The sequence below is a fragment of the Peromyscus californicus genome, unplaced genomic scaffold (genome assembly GCF_007827085.1).
Source record: "Peromyscus californicus insignis strain IS unplaced genomic scaffold, ASM782708v3 Scaffold_4__1_contigs__length_199733344, whole genome shotgun sequence".
Classification (NCBI taxonomy): domain Eukaryota; kingdom Metazoa; phylum Chordata; class Mammalia; order Rodentia; family Cricetidae; genus Peromyscus; species Peromyscus californicus.
This window is the reverse complement of record NW_026294562.1, coordinates 118,043,488-118,069,776: the sequence shown is the minus strand read 5'-3', so window position 1 is coordinate 118,069,776 and position 26,289 is coordinate 118,043,488. Positions and strand designations below refer to the sequence as shown.

The following is a 26,289-nucleotide window of genomic DNA, read 5'->3' as shown; positions in this document are numbered from 1 at the left end:
AGGATGCACAGCTGATGTTTTTTATAGTTTCCACTCTATTGTTGGTCTTTGGGGGGGCAGGAGGGTCGGGTGATGATTAAGTGTATAAAAATGCAGTTGGTAAGTGAGAGTATAAAACTCTAATCCAAGCACCACAATTTCAGATGTATAAAGTTGGGGGCTGGACAAGTCTTTGAGTGGCTACCTTAATCTAGCTGTGTGATATTTTCATTTTAGGGTTCATGGCAATAAAGTAATTTTATAATAAAAGAAAAGAAAGTCCTCAAAAGATGAGTTCAACTACACTGATGGATTTCATTGTCTCACCACCATTGGGCCTGTCAGTAAAAAGCGCTGATAAAAGTTACCTGTTTGTGTTATGGGAGTGATGTAAGAATCAGGCAGATAGCATGGGCTTTCAGCCTTCATCCATCTGCATCAGCATCACGTGGATGTCATGGTACTGGGGATGAAAATGGGATGACTACGTTCTTCAAATCTATCCCGGTTTATAAAGGACCGGGAACAACTCCATTAACTTCTTCGTATCTACCAGCTAGTTGTCTCACTTGTGTATTAAAATATTCTTTTTTTTTTTTTTTTTTTTGGTTTTTCGAGACAGGGTTTCTCTGTGTAGCTTTGCGCCTTTTCCTGGAACTCACTTGGTAGCCCAGGCTGGCCTCGAACTCACAGAGATCCGCCTGGCTCTGCCTCCCGAGTGCTGGGATTAAAGGCGTGCGCCACCACCGCCCGGCCTAAAATATTCTTGAATGCATAAAAAATAAGGTAGATAGCACCTCAGAAATGACACCCTAGGCTGACCTGTAGTTTACACATGAATTTGCAACCAGGTGGGCCTGCACACACCCACACACATGAATCTGCATATGTGAGAACACATATACAGATAACCATACATATATACAATGTTTTTTAGTCTCCTGCTAATGGTAGAAATGTAAGGCAGTGAAACTGCTATGGAGAACATGTTGAAGATTTGACAAAAAAATTGTTTTGTTGTGATTTTTCAAGATATGGTCTCTTTATGTAGCTCTGGATATTCTGGAACTCGCTATGTAGACAAGGCTGGCCTCTAACTCATAGAGATCCACCTGCCTCTGCCTCCCAGGTGCTGGGATTAAAAGCAAGTGCCACCACCTCTGGCACCATTTGTCAAAAATTTTAATCATCAGTATCATCCAACAATTACACTCTTAGGTATATACTCAAGAGAACTGAAAATACATACCCATGTTTTAAAAAACTTACACAAACTCTCAAAGAGAAAGCATTCATAATATCCCCAAATAGGAAGATATTCAGCGTTGATTAAATGATAGATGAGGGCTGGAATATGGCATGTTCATATATTATAATATTGTATGTCAATTAGAAGTAATAAAGGGCTAACACAGTCTGCAACACAGATGACTGGAAGTCACAGTAATCAAAATAAAGCAGTGTAAAATATCACACTATGTGTGATTCCGTTTATGAGATGTCCAGAGCTATGCTGATAGGAATAGAGTAGGTATGATCATAGTCTTTGAAGCTCATGGTCTTATGGCGAACAGGGATGGGACAGAAGTGTGGGTTCTGGGGAATTGCTAAAGCCTATGAAGTTTCTTTTGAGGTGGTAACTGGTTTTAAAGTTAGCAGTGATGGTTGTACAATTCTACAGACATGCTGAAACCACAGAATACTATACATTTAATTGTATGATATATGAACTGTGTAATAAAACCACCCAAAGAGAACCAGAATGGTGGTCTACACCTACAATCCTAGAACTCAGGGGTCTGAGACAGATATTTCTTAAACCACCCATGAGTTCAAGGTTAGCCTGTATTACATAGCAAGATCCTATACTATCTAATACACACACACACACACACACACACACACACACACACACACACACACAGAGAGAGAGAGAGAGAGAGAGAGAGAGAGAGAGAGAGAGAGAGAGAGAGAGTTTCAGAGAGTTGAGCAAATTAAATAGCACCTGTGATAGCCATCAAGAACCCTAATATCCATTCTCCAAGGAATACCAACCCTCATCCAATACCAGCTCACATCCAATTGATTCTCAACTCTGTCTCTTCACATTCTCAAATTTTATTACAGAAAATAATTGTATAAAACACACATGGGTGTTTCTTCATCACCACACCTGTAAAACAGAAGACCCTGGTAGGTGGGGAGTTCAAGGACAGGGGAGGATCATGGACAGGGGAGGTCCCTAGTGTGGTGACCACTGACTGTGATCCTTCAGCAAGAAACAAGTAGCTGTCTTAAGTGGGCTGGAAACCTAGCAATGAAAAAACATCCTTCTCAAGCCTAGCCAGAGGCCGCTGGCTACATGAAAGGCTGCATGATAGCTTTTTGAGGAATAAGCAGAGCCCAGAATCTGCTGTGGTTCTGAGATCATTTGCGGAGTGACTGGATTTGAATTTTGCTGTTTGTAGCCTCATGGGATGCACAGAGCAAGAGAAATCTCAGTTTCTTCCTAAGACCAGAGCTTAACAGGACATTCTTTCTGCATCAAGAGGGCGATTCAAAGGATTATCTCCTTATTTTAAGTGTGAACTAGAGTGAATTCATGCCACCCCTGAGGAAATGAAAGGAAATTATAGTCCGGATATAGCCCTCAAGGGAAGGGGGAATCTCCTGAGAACTGACGACTACCAGTGAGCACGTGTAGGAGCCACAGTCCTAACAGATGCCATATGGATGCCTTAAAACCCTCCAGACAAGAGGAGGGTTGTAAGGGTTGATTCTGCTCCAGCCCAGTGATGCCCCAACTACCCCCACAGGAGCAAATTTGAATCTTCTGTGAAAGAGCCAACACTGCCTGGGGCCCCCAAAACATCCATGGAGAAAGTGGTGGGGCATAGGAGTCATCAGAGAAAACAGTTAAGTAAAAATAAAACTCACTGGAACATGAGTATGATCAGAGAAAGCCTTGAGAACCACACACACGAAAGCCAGACCCGCACAGACTGCAAACTGCACAGTGGCCACAGACTGCAAAATCAACACACTTCACGTTTTAAAGCCATTCAGGAAGTGATTGAAAATTCAGAGCAGCAACTGAAAGTTTCTCAGCAGACTCAAAAATGAATTAATATTCAGAAGTAAACAGACCGAATACGGTCTTTAGACAGCACTGAAGGGAAGACAGGGGAGCTGAGACACAGGTTTGAAAAAGACCCAGACGGCAACACAAAGATTTGAAAAATACGAATGGGAGCTTAAAACAGCATGTCCGACAGTGACCAGGCAGCCCACTTGGCAGATTCCCAGAATGAAGGGACCTATGTTATCTTTCTGTCTGTCTGTCTATCTTCTATCATCTCTCTACCTATCATCTATCTATCTATCTATCTATCTATCTATCTATCTATCTATCTATCTATCTGTCTGTCTGTCTGTCTGTCTATCTATCTATCTATCTATCTATCTATCTATCTATCTATCTATCTTCTATCATCTCTCTACCTATCATCTATCTATCTATCGATCGATCTATCTATCTATCCATCTATCTAATACTTCACATGACAATATCTAAAAGACATTAAACCATAAACTCATCAAACACAACAAACTCTAATTAAAATAAATAGAAATGAAGGCATAGCAAAAATCTCTGAGGAAAAATTTTTTAAAAAACCCTCAAATATTTAGTTCTTAAAAGCAATAGGCAGGAGCTAGGGAGGTGGCTCGGCAGGTAAGGATACTTGCTGGGCAAGCATGAGGACCTGGGTTTGCATCCTAGAGCTAAAGTCAAGTGCCAGGCATGGTCATGTGCACACCTGTAATCTCAGCATTTGGGGGAGGGCTGGGGACAGAAGGATTGCTGGGGGCTTCATGGCCACCAGTCTAGCCCCTTGCTCTGTGAGAGACCCTGTCTAAAAAGAATAAGATGGTTGGGCCACTAGAGAGGTGGCTCAGCTAATTAAGAGAATTGGATGCTTTTGCAAGGAACCAAGGTTCAATTTCCAGTGCTCACATGGCAGCTCATGACTGTCTGTAACTCCAGTTCCAAGAAATCCAATAGTCTCCTCTTCTGGCCTCTGCCAGCACCAAGCACACAAGCGATATACAGATAACACATGCTGGCAAAACATCCTAGCCATGAAATTAAATGTGTGTGTGTGTGTGTGTGTGTGTGTGTGTATGTAAGAGAGAAAGAGAGGAGAGTCATAATATATGTATATATAATATACCTACATATATAGGGAATATATATAATTCATACATCATATGAGAGAGAGAGAGAGAGAGAGGCTAAGCAATAAATCTGGGCACAAAGACCAGGTTAAAAATTTTAGTGGAAAAGGCAGGTGAAAGTGTTGGGCAAAAAGTTCTCTACACAATACAATTCATCAATTTCTAGGTGTTCCAGTTATTCACAGATGATGCATTCTAAGATCTCCAAATGGTCACTGAAAAGTATGGATGGCATATATATATATATATATATATATATATATATATATATACATATACATATACATATACACACACACACGTGTGTGTGTGTATGTGTGTGTGTGTGTGTGTGTGTGTGTTTATATATATGGCAGCAAATGAAAAAGCAGCGAATGAAACCTGACATCTCCCTCTAGCCTCCATCTGCACACGCAGCTGCAAACACCACACAAACATAAACCACATACACACAAATAAATTAATTGTTAGGAGCAGCAGGCGGAGAGAAATGAGAAACTATCTTCCAACAGGAAACAATTAACTCACTTCTCAGCAGGAACTGTGTAAGACAAACAACAGGAAACAAGTCATTAAAAACCATATGTGTGGGTACTTCTGTCTGTGGGGTGGGGTGGGGTTAAAAACAAAAAGAAGAAAAATGAGATTAAAATATGGGTGCCTAAAAACATGTACATACAAGCAACACCAAACAGATGCAGGAGGCTGGGTCCATATGGTAATTCATTTATATACATATGTGTAATGAATAATTAAATACAAATAATTAAAGAAAAAGAGGCCAAATTTAAGAGGGGGTGGGAGATATGGAAGGATTTGTAGGGGAGTTGGTGTTAATACAATAAACATATGTGAAATTAAAAATAAAATAAAACTAAAACTTTAACAAAAAAGGAGAAATAAATGCTAAGCAAAGTAAAACTGGTACACTTCATATAAAAAAACTGATTTATTTTATACTATGTATATAAGAGTTTTTCCTGTATGTATATACACCTAGTGTATGCCAGTTTCCCACAGAGGTCAGAAGAAGTACTGGATCCCCTGGAACTAGAGTTACAGATGGCTGTGGGTTTCTACAGGGGTGCTGGGAATTGAACTTGGGTCCCATGACAGCTTGAATGTAATTGACCCCCATAATCTCATAGGGAGTGGCACCATTAAGAGGCCTTGTTGGAATGGATATGGCCTTGATATAGGAAGTATGTCACTGTGGGGGCAGGCTTTGAGGTTTTCTATGCTTAGAATACCACCTAGTGAGTCAGTTGACTTCCTGTTGCCTGTAAGATATAGGACTCTTGGCTATTCCTCCAGCACCATGTCTGCCTGCATGCCACCATGCTCCCCACCATAATGATAATGGACTGAACCTCTGAAACTGGAAGTAAGCCACCCCAATTAAATGTTTCCTTTATAAGAGTTGCCATGGTCATGGTATCTCTTCACAGCAATAGAAACACTATTTAAGACAGGTCCTCTGTAAGAGCAGAAAGTGCTCTTAACCTCTGAATCATCTCTCCAGCCCCAATTAAGCTGATTTTTTATTTTAAAAAAATTAATAGTTATTGATCCTCTAAATAATGACATATTCAAATCATAAAATAAATAAGTCTGAATGTGCTCACCCACATAGTACAGCCTCACAAATGGCTAACACAACTAAAAGGAAAATAGAATGCAATACCTTTAGCCCTCTGTATTTGTCACTTTTTTGTTGCTGTGTTAAAGCAACATGACCCAGGCACCTTACCAGAGGAAAGGTGTTCTTGGGCTCATGGTTCCAGAAAGATAAGTGTCCTTCATGATGGGGAAACATGGCAGCAGGCAGCAGGCTGTCACAGGATGCTGGGGGCTGACATCTTGAGCTACAAGCAGGAAGCAGAGAGACTGAACTGGGAATGGTTCTAGAGCATTCCAAGTCCAACCCCAGGGACTTACTTCCTCTTAAGCCTGCCCAAACAGCCCCACCCACCTGGGGACCAAGTATTCAAGTGCCAGAGTCTACGAGGACATTCTCATTCAAACCATCTCACTCAAACCTTAAGAAACTGATAGATCAACATGGGCAAAAATGATGAGGGTAACTGCAGAACACGGTGTCTTCTTGAACATACACAAAATGCTTCCACAAATAATCATATGCAGGACCATCAGTTTCTAGGTAATAAACAAAGAACTAGGATGTCACACCGGCAACACCACAAATAAATGGAGAGAAGGGAAGAGATTATTACTTGGGTAGTTAAGTTTGGAAAGGAGGCCTAGAATGTGACTGGGTGGTGTGGCAGTGGGGAGACTTTTCTTGGTAATGCATCACTTCTGTTGGCAGATGCATTGATTATGGATATATGAAAAACTGCACAGAACTACACATGTATTGTAGTAATGTCAAATTTGCCATTTTAAAAAGTTCATTATTATTATTATTATTATTATTATTATTATTATTTTAAATAATGTATAGGTGTGTGAATGTGTGCACATAAATACAGGTGCTCATGGAGGTCAGAGGCATTAGATTCCCCTGGAGCTGAAGTTACAGAAGATTGTGTGTCCTCTGAAAGAGCACTGTATACTCTTAACCGCCAAGCCATCTCTCCAGTCCCCGGTTTGCCATTTCCATGTTGTACTATGGTTATGTGAGATGTGCTGTTGAAGAAAACTTGTGGAGAGTTGGGAATTCTCTGTGTTATCTTTGCAATTTCCTGTGAATATATAGTCATTTCAAAAGCAGTAAAATGGCCGGGTGGTGGTGGCGCACGCCTTTAATCCCAGCACTCGGGAGGCAGAGGCAGGTGGATCTTTGTGAGTTCGAGGCCAGCCTGGTCTACAGAGCGAGATCCAGGAAAGGCACAAAGCTACACAGAGAAACCCTGTCTCGAAAAACCAAAAAAAAAAAAAAAAAAAAAAAAAGCAGTAAAATGCATTTTTGAAGGTAACTGGAAAATACTTGTGCATCTGGAAATTAAGAAGCATCCTTTAAGGAGCTCATGACCCTTAGAGGAAAGCACATTGCAAATCTGAAGCAGTTAGTACAAAACAGACATGAAAGTGTACTTAGCAAAGCTTCTGGAATGCAGCTAAAGATACGGCAATATATGTAGGAACAATTACTATCTTAAGTGTTCATATTCAAAAGGAAAGATGAAAGTAATGAGATAATCATCACAGGAAACTGAATAGAGCAGATAATAAGGAACTTCTAAAATAAAGACGAGTGTACAACAAGGACACTGAACAAATTAAAAGTTGGTTCTGTGCAAAGCTTTTAAAATGCTGGTGCTGCTCCCGAAGAGGACCCAGGGGAGAAAGACAGAGAACACAAGTGATAGAAAGGAACATAGCTGTAGACTCAGTCTCAAGAGTCAGAAGATGGCAAGGAGACACAAGATACATCTGAGCAATCAGATGAAATTGGGAAATTATGAGAAAGAATGCTTGATCAAAATCAACTCCAGAAAAATTAGGAAATCTTCATGGCCTTGTAAAAAAAACGAAATAAGCTGAATAGTAAGCCTTCCCACAAGGAAAACACTAATTCCAGATGGCATAAACTGTAAGTGTTACAGATCATTACAGAAATAAGTAATTTGAGACTTTGGTAACTAAGGACCACATCACGTATTTTATGAGGTTTGGTGTAGCTTGGATATGAGCTATCCCGAAATAAAATAAAATAAAATGAACAACAACAATGAACACATGTGGAAAATTTGATCCCCAATCGGTGGATCCAGCCACTGAGAGACGATTGGATGCTGAGGTCTCTACCTCATCAGTGGACAATTCACTGGTGGGTTTATAATGGGCAACTGAGAGGAGGGCGTAGTAGGTGGGACTCGCTGAAGGAAATAGGTCACTCAGTGTGTGACCCAGAACGATGTACCTTGTTTCCAGCACCTCTCTCTCTCTCTCTCTCTCTCTGCTTCCTGGATGCCATGAGGTAAGCAGCTTTGACCCACCACGTGCTCCCCCTAGGATGCTCAAGTTTATGACCGGCGCGATAACAAATGGAACCCACTGACATTGGATGGGAACCCCTGGAACCATGAGGTAGAACAAACATCTACTCTTGAACTGTTTCTCGCAAGTATTTGTCACAGTGACAAAAACACAAAGCTAGAAAATGTCAATACATGGAAAGGAAGAAAGCCAATGAATGAAAAGAACAAAGGAGGTCTGGTATCATTGGGAGGCACACATGATCCTGGAACTAAAACAACAAAGACTATGTGGAAAACAATCTCACACAGGGATATAAGATCACAAACAAAAACAGAAGTCAACTCTACCCAGTAATCCAAAGAATTGTTTAATGTTGGGAAATAAATGAAACAACCTACAGCTTAAAAGGCTAAAGAAGAATACCAAATAAAAACAACTGAAGTACAAGTTTTAGATAACATCCAGGAGTCGTAACATATGCAACAGTACCCAACATTTGATTAAAAAATCATCCATCATACCCAAACCAGAAAAGATTTCAAAAGGGGTAGGAAAAAAGATTCACAGATTTCAACATTGAGATAACAGAAATATTTGAGTTAACTGTTAAAAATCTTTAAGCAGAAATCAAGAAGTGTTCTGATTAAAAAAAAAAGTTATGAGTGTGCCTAAAAATGATGAAAAATAAGAAGTTTCAGAAAAGCATATGAGAAAGGAATAATCAAATCAAAATCTTAGAACTGCAATGTATACTTAACTGAACAAACCACAGAGGACTGGCTCAAAGGACAGAGGAAAGAATAAATTAGAAGCTGGAACAAGAAAATTACTAAATATAATGCCCACAACAACAATTTTAAGAGTATAAAAAGAGATCTACTTAAAAGAACTAGATAAATCAAAATACAACTCAAATAAATTTTCATGGAACCTGCAGAATGCTAGCAAAAGATCTCATGTTGGTGTCACCAGGGTTGTGGAACCTGGAAGGCAGAGGGTAAGTAGCTTCTGAAAAGTAGCTACAGAGTCTTGGAACTGTGTAGAGCGACTCCTACCTTTCAGCCATTTAAGCTAGCTCAGTCCCTTTGCATTTCCATATAAACTTTAGAACACATTTGTTTTTCTGTAGCTACAAAGAGTCTTGCAAGACTTGCTAAGAGCTGATGAAGATTCAGAATAAGCAATAAATTTACAGCTGCTAACAGAAGAGCAGGTTGGTGCAATCACTTCAGAAACTTACTTGACATTATCTAGTTCAAAGGAAGAAACTCCAGTTCTAATACCCATCACCTAGACTGCATAGATGTCCCAGGAGTCTGGTTCAAGGATTTGAAGGAGTACTATCTCTGATATGAAGGAAGAGTGATGTTTAAAACATTGTCCACAGCAGAATGGATCAATTAGTTGTGTGACATTCAGGTAAGAGGATGCTGTAAAGCAGTGAAAATCAGCATGTGCACCAGCATGCAGTTGCATGAGTAACCTGATCAGAGTGTGGGGTGACAGAAGCAAGTCTACCACGGGAGCCTCCTGCCGATTCATTCGCACCGTGTTCAAAGCCAGGCAGCCCTGAGACCTCCAGTTGTAGAAAAAGAGAGCATAGGCTCTTTCCTCTCCCTGCTACAGACTCCAGAAATGACTCATCAGCCATAAGAGCACTCTGAAAGTCAGAAGAAACTGGCTATGGACTTCAGGATTTGAGGGACACTTTGGTAAATTCTCCAAGTTGTAGTTCCTTATATTCTGTACCCGATTTCAGCGGATTGTGAGCCCTGCAACCCACAGTCACCAACAGGTAAAGCAAGAAAGCAATCAAGAAAACAAGTTCTCTCTGGCTGTTAAACACCAGGAAAAGGGAAGCCTGTGGCTACCTGGAATGGAACACTGACCTAGGCTTCACAGGCTTGTCTACCATGCTGCTTGGAGGACAATAGAGCCATCTCCACCACCACCCTTATCACTGGGACACAGCAGGTAGGCAGGCCACCTCGCTACTGAGGATTCATTTTCCTACCCTCTAAAAGCATGGCAGAAAAGACCTATACAGCAAAAAGTTCCTACAGCCTCTCCAGTCCCCAGTCCTGTGCAGCAAAGGCCACCCACCAGAGCCAGGGAAGGTCATTCTGCCCCAGCAGACATTCCCATTCCCTCAGAGACTGAGTGAGCAGTCTGGCAGTGGAAGAGGATAAAACAGACCAGAACAGAAAGCACAACAAAACTACAGTGTCATTACAACGGATGTCTGTCCAGAAGAGCCGACCAGAATTAGGTGCTGAACCTACCCAGAGTGCTACACAGAAGAGCAACATCTCTAATAGAATAACCTCAGTGTCCAAGGCACAACTGCAGGTCAGAATTTATAGCATCTAGAACCAAGAACACACTATTTAGGAAGAAGACAGTGAGCGAATCCCTTGATGAGTTGGGCATTGGGTTTATCGGACAAGGACTATAAAGCAGCTGCCATCAAAATGCTTCATCAATAGTTACAAATTCCCCCAGAAACAAACAAAACTTAGACATAGTCAAGGTGTTAAAGTGGTAAGTAGTAGGATACAGGCTTCTTCTTTGAACTACAATGGAAAAGAAATAGATGTTTTCAAAAAGCGGCCACAAGCGTTGCTAGAACCGGACAGATCCAGCCCAAAGGATCAACATTAGGGTACCTCATAATCAAACTTCTAAAATCAGAGGCAGAGACAGAGGCAAATGCTTTAAAATAAGTAGTGACACTGGGCAACTGTGGTGCACGCCTTTAATCCCAGCACTCGGGAGGCAGAGTCAGGAGGATCTTGGTGAGTTCAAGGCCAGCCTGGTCTACAGAGCGAGATCCGGGACAGGCACCAAAACTACACAGAGAAACCCTGTCTCAAACAACCAAAAAAGAAAAAAAAGTAGAGGTAAATGATCCCACATCTATAAAGAAACACTTTCACTCCTGAACACATAGAAGGCAGAAGGACAGATACTCCAGGCAGAAGCACAGAAAACAAGTGTCAGTCAGAGAACTGATATCTGTCAAAGCTGACCTTCCAGATAATCCCAGCACTTAGGAGGTTGAGGCAGAAGGATTGCCCTGAGTTAGAGGCCTATATATCAAGAACACGTCTCAAACAAACAAGCAAACCCCATCACACTTTAGGCACAAATGAGAAATAAAAGATATTCTCAGATGGATAAAAGTAAAAAGAATTTATTTTAAGTCAGTCTACAATTAAAAATTTTCTGAAGGAAGCTCCCCAAATAGAAAGAAAATGACAAATGGGCTGGAACCTTCAAAAAGAAGTAAGAATGGTGGGATGGTAAAAACAACAGCAAACAGAAGAGATTCTCTCTATAACGCCTGAAGCAAACAGAATATCTTCTGATATGATGTTCAAACTATAAAAGAAATTCTTGGGAGGATGTTATAAAAGTTAGAAGAATCAAGGGACCTGTGCCAACTGGTTTTTGTCAACTTAACACAAGCTGGAGATGTCTGAGAAGAAACCTCAGCTAAGGAATTACCTCCATCAACTGTCTGTAGGCAAATCTGTGAGGCTTTTCCCTGATCAATGATTGATATGGATGGCTCAGCCCACTGTGGGTGGTGCTATCCCTGGGCAGATGGGACTGGGGTGTATGAAAAACCTAACCGAGCAAGCCAGGAGGAGTAAGTCAGTAACCAGCATTCCTCCATGGTCTCTGCTTCAGTTCCTGCCTCCAGGTTCCTGCCTTGAGTTCCTGCCCTGACTTCCCTTCATGACTGCAAGCTGTAAGGTGAAATAAATGCTATCATCCTTAAGTTGCTTTGTGGTCATGGTGTTTTTCTTAGCAATAGAGACCTAACTAAGGCAGGTTGGAATCAGAGTGATAAAATGTCAGTTCCAAGAGGTAGTTTGACAAGTCATGTGTGGTGTAAAGGACCACACACATAACAACCACTGTGACAACTATAAAATAAAATCTCAAAGCACTAAGTAAACCAAAGGGAGCTCCAGAAAGTGTGCAACAATACACAGAAAAGCAAGAGAAAACAAGTGGAGAAACAGAAAAGAAAATCTGACTTAAGTTCTCACATATAAATTATCACTTCAAACGTGAATGGTCTAAATACAGAGATTACCAGACTGGATGCAGTTTTTAAAATTAAGCTGAGACTGGCAGGTAGGTCTATTATCCCAACTGCTCTAGAGGCTGAGGCAGGAGGATTGCAAGATCAAAGACTGAGTGAAATACAAAGTGAGTTCAAGGGCAACCTGAGAAACTTAGGGAAACCCTGTCCCCAAATAAAAAATGGAAAGAGGGCTGAGGGTGTAGCTTTGAAGTAGAGTACTTTTGCAGAATATGCTAATCCTGAGTTCAGTCTTCAGTACTGAAAATAAAGGACGTAACTGTTCATAGGAAACTCACATAAAACATTATGACATAGGTCAGAAGTAAAAATATCAAACAAACATTCATCAATAGGAAGAAGAGCTAACCAAACATCATTCCAGTAAATCAATAGATAGGGCATAGAATATACACACGCAGGGAAATAATACACTCAAAACGAAGGCTATTGTCACCCATGAGAGGAGGGGGAGTGGAGAGCACTGGGGAGGGGAGGACACTCCCAGGACCTCAGTTACTGGCCAGGTTTATTTCTTAAACCTGATGTTTTGTATAAAGGTAAGTAGAAAACCTTTTTAGAGTACGAATACATTTCATATATTTATTTGTCTATGCTCAGGATTTAATAAAAATTTTTAAATCCTAAAATTCAAAAAAAAGGGTACATTCAGATAAGGGATGGAGCCTCTTGAGGCCTTAAATGCTCTTTGAACTTTCTCCTAAGGTCATAGCAGCAGCACAAATTGATGAGTGAGTTCCTCCTGCCTGCAGCCAGCACCCAGAACATATTCTTTGATGGAAACATTTTTGTATTGATTGTTGTTTCAACTGGGATGGTGGAAACTAGGGTGAAGGGTAAGGGGAGGGGGCGGGGAAGGCTTCATGGCAGGTGCTCCACTGCAACACTAGTGCTCCTCCAACCCTCACCCTGGTCTCCAGTGCAGCATGGGTTCGGATCCCATCCACGGATGAACTCATGTGCCGATTTGCAGCTCACTGGCCCTGGAATGAGGGACTTGGTTGCCAAAGCAAGCTGCCAACCTCCTGACTCTGGTTCTCACCCTTGCTCCCTGTTCCATCTGCTACTTGGTGAACATGATCCTCCATCACAGGCTTCCACCACCAGGATGCTCTAACCCCAAGAGCCCAAGAGCAACTGGAACAGTTGTGAGCTGAGACCTCTGGATTCACGAACCCAAATCAGCCTTTCTCCCTTTGAGTTGATTCTCTTGGGTATTTTGATACAGTCCTGGAAAGCTGGCTAACACACGGGGCCTTACAGGGTGACTCAGGCTCGGGTTCACGAGTATTCCAGACAGAGGTGGCAGTGCAGTCAAACTCTTGAAGGAGGTAAGGGGCAGACTGTGTGCAGGGGTGGGGAGAAGCCTAGAGGGACTGTAACCTACATGCAAAGGACGATGGCAAAGAACAGAGCTGGAAAGGTAGCTGCTTCACCGATTCCTCCCAGTTTCTGTTATTCTCCTACCCAGGCAAACTCTTTACTAGCCAAATGGTGTCTTGCCAAAACCAACGAGATTCAAAATGCCAACCAATGAAGTCAACTTCTAAGGGAATATTTCCAAATGTCTTCTAGCATTGGAAACAACTAGAAATCACATGGAATTTGGGTGAGCATCAGCAAGTGGGCATGAATCATACCTGTGGGCTCTCCCTCCCCACTTCCTGCACATGGACCACCCTTGCCTCCCTCTGTGTCCTCCCATATACTCTGGGGACCCAGCAGCTCCGTGGGAGTCCTGGAAGGCCAAGCTTCCCTCACAGTGACTGCTCTCAGTACCCACAAGTGGCTCTTCTGTGGCAGGAAGAGACAAGCAGCCAGGGTATCGGGTTTCCTGCTTGTCAAGAAAGCCTAGGCCTCAAGCCACAGACTGGGCTGCTCCTAGGCAGAGCAGTGAAGGAACTGGTCTGCCCAGCCTTGGACCTCCCCCACTCTCTGCACCCACAGCACATGCCAGAGATGCAGACAGTTGAGCTGACTACACCAGCACTGAGTCACAGTATATGAGTGGTGACTTTGTCTAACCAGTGTTTTAAATCTGTAAAGAAAAGCAGGATGTGCCACACTGTGGATCAAAGCATTTCACATCCTTCCAGGGAGACAGCTCTAGGGGTAGGATGGCCTCCCCACCCCCACCCCCCACAACATGTGTCTGGCTTCCAGACTGGTGTCCTCCTCCCGGACTGAGCACCACTGACTCTAGAGCCCAGCCAGAGGATGCTGACAGAGTGTCTAATGGAACCCCACATGTTGGCCCAAGAAAGGGGCTCTGCCTATAGACTCTGTCTTAAGGGTGGCCTCATGGTGCCGATTCATACATAGTTCTCTCCATAAGTATTTATAGAGCAATTACTCTGTACCAGTTCCCAGTCCCAACAAGGTCTGTGTCCCAGAGTACTTTAAAAAGAGGACCAACTCCAAAGAGTACCAAGTAAACAAACAGGACAATGTGGTGACCTGCTAAGATCCAGCCAGAAGGAGGTGAGGAGAACAAGTGGGTGATGGCATCGAATTCCATCAGGAGCACTTGTGTGCCAATCCCCTCTCTCTCTGAGGTGTGTGCCATCCAGAGTGGGTCACAGCATGAGTATGTACATCTCAGGGCTGAAGGAGAGCAGCAAATAGGGAACTGCAGGGGACCACTTGCTTCCACCTAAGGTCCTTGTGATGATGGAGAGCGGGGGATGGCCAGACAGAGGATGATGGCCAAGAGTCAAGATGGGCCTCCCAGCACCCAGGGCAGAACTCTGAGGAGTCCAAGCCCTTAACTGAAATTGGTCTGCAAGTTCTTATGGAGGTCTGCTTGTCAAAGTGGAATAGCAGAAGAATACATTTTAAATCTTTACCTTCATCTAACTTTTTTAGACATTTAGCTTCAGGATGTCATTTGTGCTCTTAGCTCAGGTCCTGCCCCTGTTGAAGATAAGCCTGTTTCAGGCAGAAAAGATCTCATGAGACACAGAAAGACAGGAAGAAATGAAGAATGGTGGAGGGATAAACATCAGCATCCAGGCAGACGAACAGTGACTCACAGAGTAATAATAACAATATGCTTGGAAATGCATGGTAAGAATACCAAAGAGAATGCAGTGTCGACAGAACTGGGTGTTCTACGATCTTGATTGGGTGCTGTCATAAAGTACCAGTTTAAATAAGATTATAATGTTTAGAGTGTATTTTTATTTATTTCAGTGATAAAAATAGTTAAAGAAAATCCATAGCCGGGCGGTGGTGGCGCACGCCTTTAATCCCAGCACTCGGGAGGCAGAGCCAGGCGGATCTCTGTGAGTTCGAGGCCAGCCTGGGCTACCAAGTGAGTTCCAGGAAAGGCGCAAAGCTACACAGAGAAACCCTGTCTCGAAAAACCAAAAAAAAAAAAAAAGAAAAAAAAAGAAAAGAAAATCCATAACTAGCAAATTAATCCAAAAGAAAATGTAACAAATATATTAATCTAAAAGATGATAAGAGAGAAAACAACATAAAACACTCAAGACAATTAGAAACCAAATGACAAGATGGTAGGCATAGTGTAAACACACCCGGAATGATACTAAATACAGGCAAATGTAAATAATTGTGTGCTGCTTATAAACCTATACCTTAAATGTACGAGCACAAGTTATAGATAAAGAGAGGGATGAAGATAAGCCATGCCAACAACTCACAATTCTCCTGCCGCCACTTCCTCAGTTCTGACATTAGGTGAATTTGACCATCCCCCAGACCTTCTTTTCTTTGCAGTCTTTCTAGTCTGTGGTAGAAAGCTGAGAAGTCATTAGCCTGGAAGTGTCTGTCTGGGACATAACAGCCCTTCATGGAGCCATTCAGTAAGAACACAGTATGGGCAGTTTGGAAGAAGGGACAGGATTCATTACACCTACAATTGTTGTCTCTATACAAGTCCCCTGAAGGTATAGCACCAAATTTTTTTCTTTAAAATTTTTTTTAATCCTATGGGTGTTTTGCCTGCATGTATATCTGTGCACCACATTCTTGCCTGGTGCCCATGAAGGCCAGAAGGGGGTGTTGGATCCCCTCAAACTGAAGTTGCAAATGGTTATGAGCCATGATGTATGTGCTGGGAATCGAACCTGGGTCCTCTGGAAGAAGAGTAAGTGCTCTTAATTGTTGAGCCTTCTTTCACCCCAAAATTTGCTTCCTTACTCCATATAATAGCTTAGAACATGTGAAAAATCCAGTTTTTGTAGAGACTGGAAACAAATATTGAAGGGGAAGGACGAGAGAGAGAAAGGGGGGAGGAGGAAGGGAGGGCGGAAGGGAGTGTCCTTCTCTGGCTTAGCTTTCTCCCCTGGGTCTTGATATTCTGCTCAAAAGACATTTTTAAAAATACTCTTTGGGGCTAGAAATATAGCTCAGCTGGTAGAACGCTTGCTTAGCATGAAGTTCGATCCTCACCCCTGCTTAAACTGGGTGTGGTAGGGTATGTCCCAGAGGTCAAAGGCAGGAAGATCAGAAATTCAAGATCATCTTTGTCCGCATAACTCAAAGAAAGAAAGAAAGAAAGAAAGAAAGAAAGAAAGAAAGAAAGAAAGAAAGAAAGAAAGAAAGAAAGAAAGAAAGAAAGAAAGGGAAAGAAAGGAGGAGGGAGGGAGGACCAAAACCCAGTTTTTATGTGAAAAAAGAGCCGGTCTGAAGTGTTAAAGAAATCCACTCACTTCCTCCTGTAAACATTCTAGGTCTGATGGACCAATGTTCTTTTGGAAAGCTGGCCCTGGAACAAGTGGCCACTGGGACCTCAGTGCACTACCAGGCTCTTTCACACTCTGATTGTAACTCCAGTCAGTCCCTGCTGGCTTTGCACATCCGTGGGCAGGAATCAGCTCAGTTCTGGGTGTGCCACACACAACCTTCTTCCAATGACGCTTCCTTTAAAAAAAATTTTTTTTCAAGTTGGCTGTTTATACAACTTCCTCTTCTTTGAGTTTCACATTAGGCGTTTCTAGAGCAGGGGCTGACGTCACAGGGTCTCTTCCAGATGTTGTTTTGAGCTCAGTGTAACCATGGCACTGTTGGAAGCTGAGAAGTCCATCTGGGCCAACTGAGTCATGCCTGAGTACAGGGAGCTTCTGTTGAGGAGAAGCAGGGAGCCCAGGGGAGGGACCAGAATGTCCCTGCTGGAAGGAAGAAGTTGGTGACCTGAGTTGTTCTCAAGGGTCCCCACAAAAGGTACTGGGACCAGCCACGGCCTTTGACCTTCCTGACGTGGCATCTTGGATAAGAAGAAGGGGCTCAAGCAATCAAAACCTCACTTGCTTGCAACACATTAATGGGTCTTTAAGTCTTCCATGTGCTCACTTAACAGGGACCATATCTCCAACCCCCAGCCAGACAGTACCTCTCTCTCCACTCTTGACTCAGACCTGACTGACCTGTCAGGTCTCCCTAGCTTACACCCTGTCTCACTCTTCCCAGCCTCTGCTTAGCCCATGGTTCCTGTCACTCCTAATGGTCCAAACTTTGGCCCTACTCACCCAGATTCCCATAATCATCCCCACTAGGATAGCCCTCTCCAAACTCAAGTGTCTTCTGTATCCACACTCTGCCCTGACCGTAACAGAAACTGCAATGGTCTGGTCTGCCCCTGTCTCCATCATTAGCCTATAGCACCACTAAAGCCACACTCTTTCGTGTTGCCTGGCACATTGGAATGGACTTAATAAACGTTACCGAGTCCATTAATCACTTAATTACTCAGAAACAAAGTTTTCCTCCTTGAAAACAGAGATGACGGTATCTATCAAGCAATTGCTATGCCCACCGAATCAGCACAGATGAACATTCTCACGCAAACACTTGGTTTTGTCTTCTCAAAACTCATACAAGGCATGTTCTATCACTAGCATTCTCGTTTTCTTAGATGAGAAAACTGAGGCGCAAGGGAGAAACATGAATTGTCCAAGATCAGACACATAGTATGTGGGCAAATTTGATTCCAACCCAGACAGTTGGAGCAGTGAGCCCACACCCCCACCTCATGCTGTTGAGGATGAGGCTATGACTGCCTCCCACCGAGGGTCTTGGAAGATCAAGGAGATAAGAGTGGTGAATACGGCACATGAGAATTTAAAAAGGATAAGGAAGGAAGTTTTTGTTTTGTTTGTTTTTGGTTTTGTTTTGTTTTATTTTGTTTTACTAGTATCTATGGTCTCTTTCTATTTTCCTCCCTTCCCTGGATACCTCGCCTGGACAGGTCCATCAATGGAGCCCTGGATATGCCCATGCATGCCTAGTGGACAAGGAAGGTCCAAGCTCTCTCGAGCATCCTCTCCTCCATCTCTTTGCTTAAGCAGTTTTCTCCACCTGGAATCCTTTCCAGCATCTTCTGCCTAGAAAAATGGTACCTCGTTCAGGAAACCACTCTGCTTTTCCTGGTCTTATTCCAGGCCCCACCTCTCACTCTCACACACATCCCTTCTCTGAGCTGCTGCTCTGGCCAAATACGCAGCTGGAAGTGACTCTTCTCACGTCTTCACACTCTGCATCCCCCATCAGCAAGCCCTTCTAGCTTTGCCTGGCCCATATGACTATTTCCTGGGACCTACTCAGTTTAACCCACATCATTCTTGCCCTGGCTTATCACTGTAGCCTCCCGAGAAGGCCCCCATCCCTGTTTACCAGGCCCCTGAGTGCTCCTGTTAAAGCAACCTGATCACGTCCCTTTCCTGCCTCACACCCTTACAATAAGGCTGCAACGCTTTGCCAAAGCCCTGCTTAGGAACCCTGGCACTACTTTGTTTTCCCATTCTGTTGTTCTTCCCTTTACCCTCTGCCCATGATGTTCTAGACTTTCTGATGCTCACGACACACTTTACTTCTTACTTGTTTTGTTCTCCTTGAGCTAAATGTTGCCTATCCCAGGCTGAACTGAACTTACTATGTAGCTCAGGCTTGTCCTGAACTTGCAGCCATCCTCTTGAATCAGCCTCCAAATTGCTCCTACGAGTATTCTTTTCTTCCCCTTGTTACATATGCTGCCCCTCTGTCTGTGATGCTCTTGCTGAAATGGTCACATGACTCACTCCTCAATTCAAAGATTCTTGATCGAGGGTCTGGTTGGTAGAGAAGGCTTTGTGATCACGTCTCACAAACAGCACCCTGGTCCTGCTCAATGTTTCTTCATGGCCCTTCTCTATCAAATGCTGCATCATGCATTAAGCTGTTGACATCTACATCCCTTGGTCAGATGCAAGCCATACAAGGGCAATTCATCATATAATGCCTGCTCCAGTTAGGTACTAGGTAAATACTGCCTGAAGGAAGGACAGCCAGCACCCCTCAAGACATGCTCCTTATTTTTCCTCTCCTTCTGCAGCCCCACACTCCTCTTGGAGTATAGCTTACACTCTAAGCAGGTTCGTATTGGGCAGGATCCGGATCACCACAGAGCCCAGCACATAGTAGGTACTTGAAAAATGCCTTGTGATTAAATAGAAGTGCATTAATAAAGTCCACTCTAGGAGTTGGTGAGACCCCCACGTGATTTTGGAATCTCACTTACCTGAGCTCTCATCTGCACAAGTTCCTACTGTGATTAATACACTTGACTCTCAGGCTGGAGATGTAACTTGGTTGTAAAGTGCTTCTACGGGAAACTCTAGATTTGATCCCCAGCATGGCAGAAACAGATATGGTGGCACACACCTGCAATCTCATTGCTGGGGAGGTAGCCAAGGGAGAACGAGATATTCATGTTCTTCCTCGGTTGCACAGGAAACTCAAGGCCAGCCTGTGATACATGAAACCCTGTCTCTAAACAAACAAACTCTTGGGTGAGTAAATCTCTCCTCATTCATGGCCAGCTGAGAGCCTGCTCAGCTTACCTGAAGCCCATCAAGACACTGGCTTTGTCTTCTACTCCATAAGATGAATTCAAGGCTCATCAGTGGGAGTCACCCTCAAGGTGATGGCGCAGCCTTCTCTAAGCAGGACCTTAAGGATGATGCTTGTGTCTAGATGTTACTAGGACAACCACCTCTATCTGCTCCATAGTGTGGCCTGATGCTACATATTAGATAAGTACTCAAGAGTAAGTTCCCTCCTGATGGTCAGTGTGTACAAAAGTACCAGACTTCAACAAGGCAGCAGAATGCCTTCTCTGTCTGCTGCTTGATCACATGACTGCCTTAGGGTCTTGGCAATGAGCTACGGGAGAAACCCCTTGGGTCTTGCCCGTCTTGTGTGGGCAGCAACGACTCCAGGTCCAGGACTCTTTGGACACTTGAGAAGTCTCTCCTTCCACAGATGGCACAAAAGCAAAATCATGGCACTCCTTAGGGAATAATTGCAACACATCTTTAGCCTGGATGCCCATACCTCCACAATTTCCATCGTAGAAGGACAGTAATCTAACAGGGGATAACATTCTCAAACCCCAAACACTTGACATTGCAATTGACTGAAGGGACCTGGAAAACACTCACAGTTGCATTCTGGAAGCTAGTTTTCCATCCATGCTTCTTAGTCTGCTTTCCCAAGGCCTCTCCTGTGCCCAGTTACCTACCGCTCTGGGTATGAAGGGTAGGTGTGTTATGACCTGTCTACACTTTACCTAGGGATGCTTGGGTGATGATGAGAGCTATTGCAGCTAGTATTTTTTACCAGAGATCTAGGCTCAGTCTATCTCCAAATGATACCACCTCTCGCCAAATATCTCAGAGAAGAGTGTTGGCTGTACCTGATTCACTACCAAGCCCATTGCCATGAGCTCTAGGTGGTCCTGCTTCAACTTTTCCCTTGTTGCTGTTCAAAATGAGAACTTCTTGCTTTCCTGCTTTTGCTTAAATGGATCCAAAGACTAACTCATGGCATCAGAGCTATGGGCCCTGCCACAGATGCAGATCTTGGCCATACCTTCATGAAGAACATCTTCCTGCAGTGTTGGCCGCGATCAGTCCCAGCTGCTTGGAGTTGAGCAGCTCCCGAGGCCAGTGCCAGATCTGGAATGTTGCTGAGCCCAGCCTCCGATGTGTCTGCCAGCTGCATGGAGGAGTGAATGAAACCCTCCTTGCCCTGGTACAGCGAAGTCTCAAAAGGGTTGGGGTACTTCTCATCAGGGCTAGAGCCATCATCGCTGGTCTTGGCATTACAGAGAATCAGGGAACGGGAAATGGAGCGAAATTTTGTGGATTTCCGGCTCTTTCCGGAGTGGCTGTGGGGCTCCATCCTTAGAGAGGAAGCGAGGCCACGCTTCTTCCTTTCCTGTTCTCCGGGCCTTGGCCGCTGAGTGGCAGCTGAACTGGCCTTAGCTGCCACTGCATGAGTCCCTGGAGGAGAGAAGAAATGGGAAGAAGTGGTGTGACATGCTGCCAGCTCAAGTTCCGGGATTGGGCTGCGGGTGCCCATGAAGCAGAGCAGATGAATCCCTGGACCCAGCCAGTCTGCAGGCCAAATGGAGCTTAGATAACTCAAGGAGTTAACATCCTCTCCATGTCTCAGGCTCACAAAGACCAAGCCATAACTCTTTATCCAAACCTTCATCCTACAGACAGGGAAACTGAGGAACAGAGAAGAGAAATTTGAATCTAAGACGCTGGCAAAAAAACTGAGTCAGAGTCATGGGGAAAGGTTTAGGAATTAAACTGCTCCCGGGGACTGTGGCTTTGCAGGGCTCTTAACCTTGGAAGCTAATCTTTAAATCAAACTACAGTCTGTAAAGCTGAGCAAGGAGGAGGTCAAGGAGTATGGCACCTACTGCCCTGGTCCCCTTGTAGTCTTTAGTATCTATTACAGTGTCTCCAAAGGAACGCTAGAGCCCAGGACTCAGCCCAGTGACCACTGATACATTCTGATCCCAGGTGAAGATCTGAAGACTGGAGTCTTCTAAAGGCCAGTTTGCTGTGGCTGGGGTGAGCACGGAAGGTTCAGCACACAGCTGGCTCTTGACAAACACATGTGCCCTTCCTCAGGCCCAAGGTCACACACCCTGACCCCTGCCTGTGACAGGTAGGGCTGTGAGTGCATACTCTGTCAGCCATCCCACCAGTTCATTCTCCCAGTCTCCTAGCTCCGGGCTGGCTCCCCTATCAGGCCCACAGCCCAGCACAGTTTTGCCCAGAGGCACCTCCCACGGATTCGGTGTCCCCGAGATAGGTGGCAGAGCAGCCTGATGCCGTTGCCAGCTAAGTTCTGACTTGGGTACATGCCACCCAATAAAGCCTGCTTCCAAAACAACAAACTGTGGAAATGCTCTTGGCAACCCATCCTGCAGTTTGTGCACATGCCGGATGGAATCAGAGATGCAAAGAGCTTCCGATGTTTCATGGCATAGAAACCTTCACATGTCCCCCAAAAGAGAATACCTTCTTAGGATACTGTCTGAAACACCTGGCTTACACACACACACACACACACACACACACACACACACACACACACACACGCTCATGCACATGCCAGAGATCAACATCTGGTGTCTTTCTCTACCATTCTCCACCTAATTTTGTGATGGGGGTTTCTCACTGAACCCAGAGCTCTCCTATTTGGCTAGGCTCCCTGGCCAGTGAACCCCAGTTATCATCTTCTGTCTGTCTTCACAACACTGGGATTACAGGTGGGCACTACCACACCCATATTTATACCTGGGTGTTAGAGGTCTGAACTCGGGGCCTTGTGTTTACACAGCGAGCACTTTCCCGACTGAATCACCTCCCAGCCCATTTATTGCTCTCTGTATTAATAATTAGATGGATGACTATTTGGCAGCTGTCTGTGCATCCGGCACTGTGCTGAGTGCTTTAGCCGAAGTTAACTCAGAAGACGGCAAGAGTGGGGAAGGGCACTGGCCACCAGGCATGACAACCTGAGTTTGGTACTCAGGGCCACATGACAGAAGGAGAGAAACATCCTCTTCAAGTTGTTCTCTGACCAACTTCACACGTGTGCCATGGCACTAGAATACACACACACACACACACACACACACACACACACACACACACACATGTTAAAAAAACCAAACCAAACCAAAAGCACCATTGCATCTTGGGCTGACAAGATGAAGTGTCTCAGCCAATGAAGGTGTTTGCCACTAAGCCTGAGGACCTCAGTCTGATCCTGGAACCCACACAGTAGAAGGCTGACTCTTCCAAGTTGTCCTCTGACCTTTAAACTCCACACATGGACAGGGGTGTATATGTTTGTAATCGTACAATGCACACGCTAAATAAAGAAATAAATATTACAAAAAAGAACATAACTCAGCACCGGCCATTTCATGAGGCACCCCTGGCCAATATCCCAAAGCCCTGCATTCTCTGACCTTCTAGCCCCACAATGGAGGGGCCCTGTAGTGACAGCTGTGCTTGGTGGCAGGCTTCTGCGTCCTGCAGGCCACACTCATGCTTGAGCAGACTAGTACAAGGAAACCTTCACGGCCACCAGCTGGGCTCCAGTACTGGCCAGTGAATGGGCTGTCTCCAAATTAGCTCTATCATACACTCAGGAATGACTACTTCAGAATGTCACTGTGGTGTGCCAGTCAGCATTCTGATTGCTCTGCCACTTAGTCCTCAGAAAACGGCTTGTGGACTCTGATTACTGCCCTCGTGTCACAGAAAGATGACCAAAGCATGGGGCAGTGAGCATCATAAAAACTATGCAGTGTGGCCGGGGCCTGAGCCTTCACGCTGGCTCCTCACAGCCCCCGACCGCTACCTGGCTCACCTTCGCCCAGTGTCTCCAGCTGCCTGGGGTCTGGATGATCAGCGTGTGAATACACTCAACCCTCTTCTGTCCCTAAATTATGTGGTAAGCCAGGCACAGTGGTGCCTGTAATCCCAGCATCCGGGAGGTAGAGAGGCAGGAGTATGGAGACTTCAAGGCCAGCCTCAGCTATGTAGTGAGTTCAAGGCCACCCTGGGACAGATAAGACCCTATCTTGAAAAACAAACAAATCTGGCTCCTGTCCCCCCATCTCGGTACTCTTGAATAAATGCTCTGTTCTCTGTTCTTTCTCTCCTTAACTCACCACTGCTTCCAGATCTGGCACCAGGGTTTGCTTCCTTCCCCTAAAGCCATGGAAACTCCTGTATCAGTTCCGCATTTAATGTGTCCAGAGCCCCAATCGCCAAGTCCGGAGGCTACAAACCGCTCCATTGAAACTTGCTTTGTCTCGAGAGGATTGCTGTCTGTCTGTTCGCGGTCTTTGCGTTCTCAGTGCCATTTTCTTCCTGTTACTTGTTTCTCTTTCAGATATCCCCTTTCAAATCCAAACCATCCCAGCTGCCCTGGGGCTGACGTCTCCAGCATGTCTCAACTCTCTGTCCTTTCAAGTTCCCAGAACTGGTAGCTCAATGCCAGAGTCACTGTAGATAACAACTTAGACTGAACCTCCTTCCTTTCAGACCAACCTCAGTGGGGCATGCACAGTGTGTGTGTGTGTATGTGTGTGTGTGTGTGTGTGTGTGTGTGTGTGTGTGTCTGTGTGTGTCTGTGTGTGTGTCTGTGTGTGTTTGTGTGTGTCACAGCCAGCACTAGCACATCAGCCATTTGAAAGTTTGAAAACTACTTGGTTTTGGGTTAAAAATCCTTCTAGGACTTTCTGACACTAGGCAGGGAAGACCTGAGAATGAGTTGCCAGTGAGCACCACTGTTTGGACAGTAACATTGATATGGAAGGTTCAGAAGTCATGCAGATGGGGAGGGGAGTGGAAGAAAGAACAAAGTACAGAAGAACAGAGGGAATGTGAGCAGAACCAGGTCTAGATGCTATCATACAGCAGCTGGATCCAGCCATGCCCGAAGCTATGGTATTTATTCTGCTATGTGAATTAACATATTCCAGTTAGGGCTTAAGGGTGTATCTTCATACAATAGTAGTCGTTTAGTTTGCTGCTAGAGGTCAAAGTCCTGGAAAATGATGACTTCCTAGGCCCTTAGAACTTCCTAAGCTACTTCAGCTCCTGTCAAAGCTAGTCTTCGCCTCGGTCCATTCCCATGCATAGCAGCTGGTTCTTGATCCAACAGAGCAGTCTTGATCCCCCAATTCCCGTAGACCCTGGAATTATGCACCCCATTCCCTTTCTCCTCCATGTCCTTTCCGAACCTTCAAGTTCCCCAGCTACGACCAATCACTGGCTAGGCATCCTCCGGTGCAAAGAAGCTAAGGGTCCTTGGAGGTTGAGGTATAAAGCTGCAGGCTTCCTTGGCTGGTTACATGGGCTGCACGCAGGACTTAGGCCAGATGAGGGTCAGATTCCTTGGTGGAAACTGCTCGTCCCGTGAGGACATTTTCAGAATGTGTCCATTGAGTACTGTCAGCTGTAACAAGCAAGCTCTTCTACAGGGAGCGGCCGTTTCTAAGGCTGGGCTCTCCTGAGAGATGACAGGGACCATGGGATGGGCGTGAAGAAGCAGCGGGGCAAAGCATTCATCCTCCATCTAAGAGCAAAGACTGCTCCACATGAGCCTTGGCATCCCAGAAAATGTGAAAGGGAGAGGAATGCAAGGGCTGAAATGGAGGGTTGCGCTTCTGTGGAAGGGACTTCCCTCTAGGCCTGGCACCAGGAGAGGCAAAGCAGGGAGAGGAAATAATTGAAAACACAGCATGGCAGTCACATGGCTCAGCTTAGCCTTGGTAATTGTGCTCAGGACATTAGAACCAGCTATGGCTCTCTCATGGAACCAAATGTCAGCGGTGAGGGGGGGCCAGCTATGCCACCCTCCTCCTTGGCGCTCTCTGAAAGTTCAAACCAATAGCCTTTCTCTGATTTGGCTCCCCGGCCCCAGAATTCCTTGCCAGTGTCTTACCTGGTTTCCTCTGTCCCTAGCGAGTTCTGCACAAGGCTGCCCTGAGGTTCCCTACACACAGAAGAACTTCAACATGGCATTCCTCAGGGGACAGCCTCCCTTCCAAGCCAAGAGGTCAAAGGACTAGAACACTGCTCTCCCAAGTCCTGGCCAGTGTCCCTCCAAACACCTGAAGAGAATTGGCTCTCTATGCCAGGCCTCCCAGAGCATGAAGATGCTCCATGGGATCACTTCATCCCGTCATGCAG

General features: G+C 44.7%; 1 protein-coding gene across 2 annotated transcripts in view; it reads right to left on the bottom strand.

The window, feature by feature from the left end:
• Nucleotides 1-26,289, bottom strand: part of Il16 (interleukin 16) — a 95,028-nt gene that overhangs the window by 50,817 nt on the left and 17,922 nt on the right. For both annotated transcript variants that reach the window (XM_052714873.1, XM_052714872.1), the window contains exon 2: nt 21,146-21,558. In XM_052714873.1, coding sequence (XP_052570833.1) covers nt 21,146-21,558 — 413 coding nt within the window. The remainder of the gene's footprint in view (nt 1-21,145; nt 21,559-26,289) is intronic.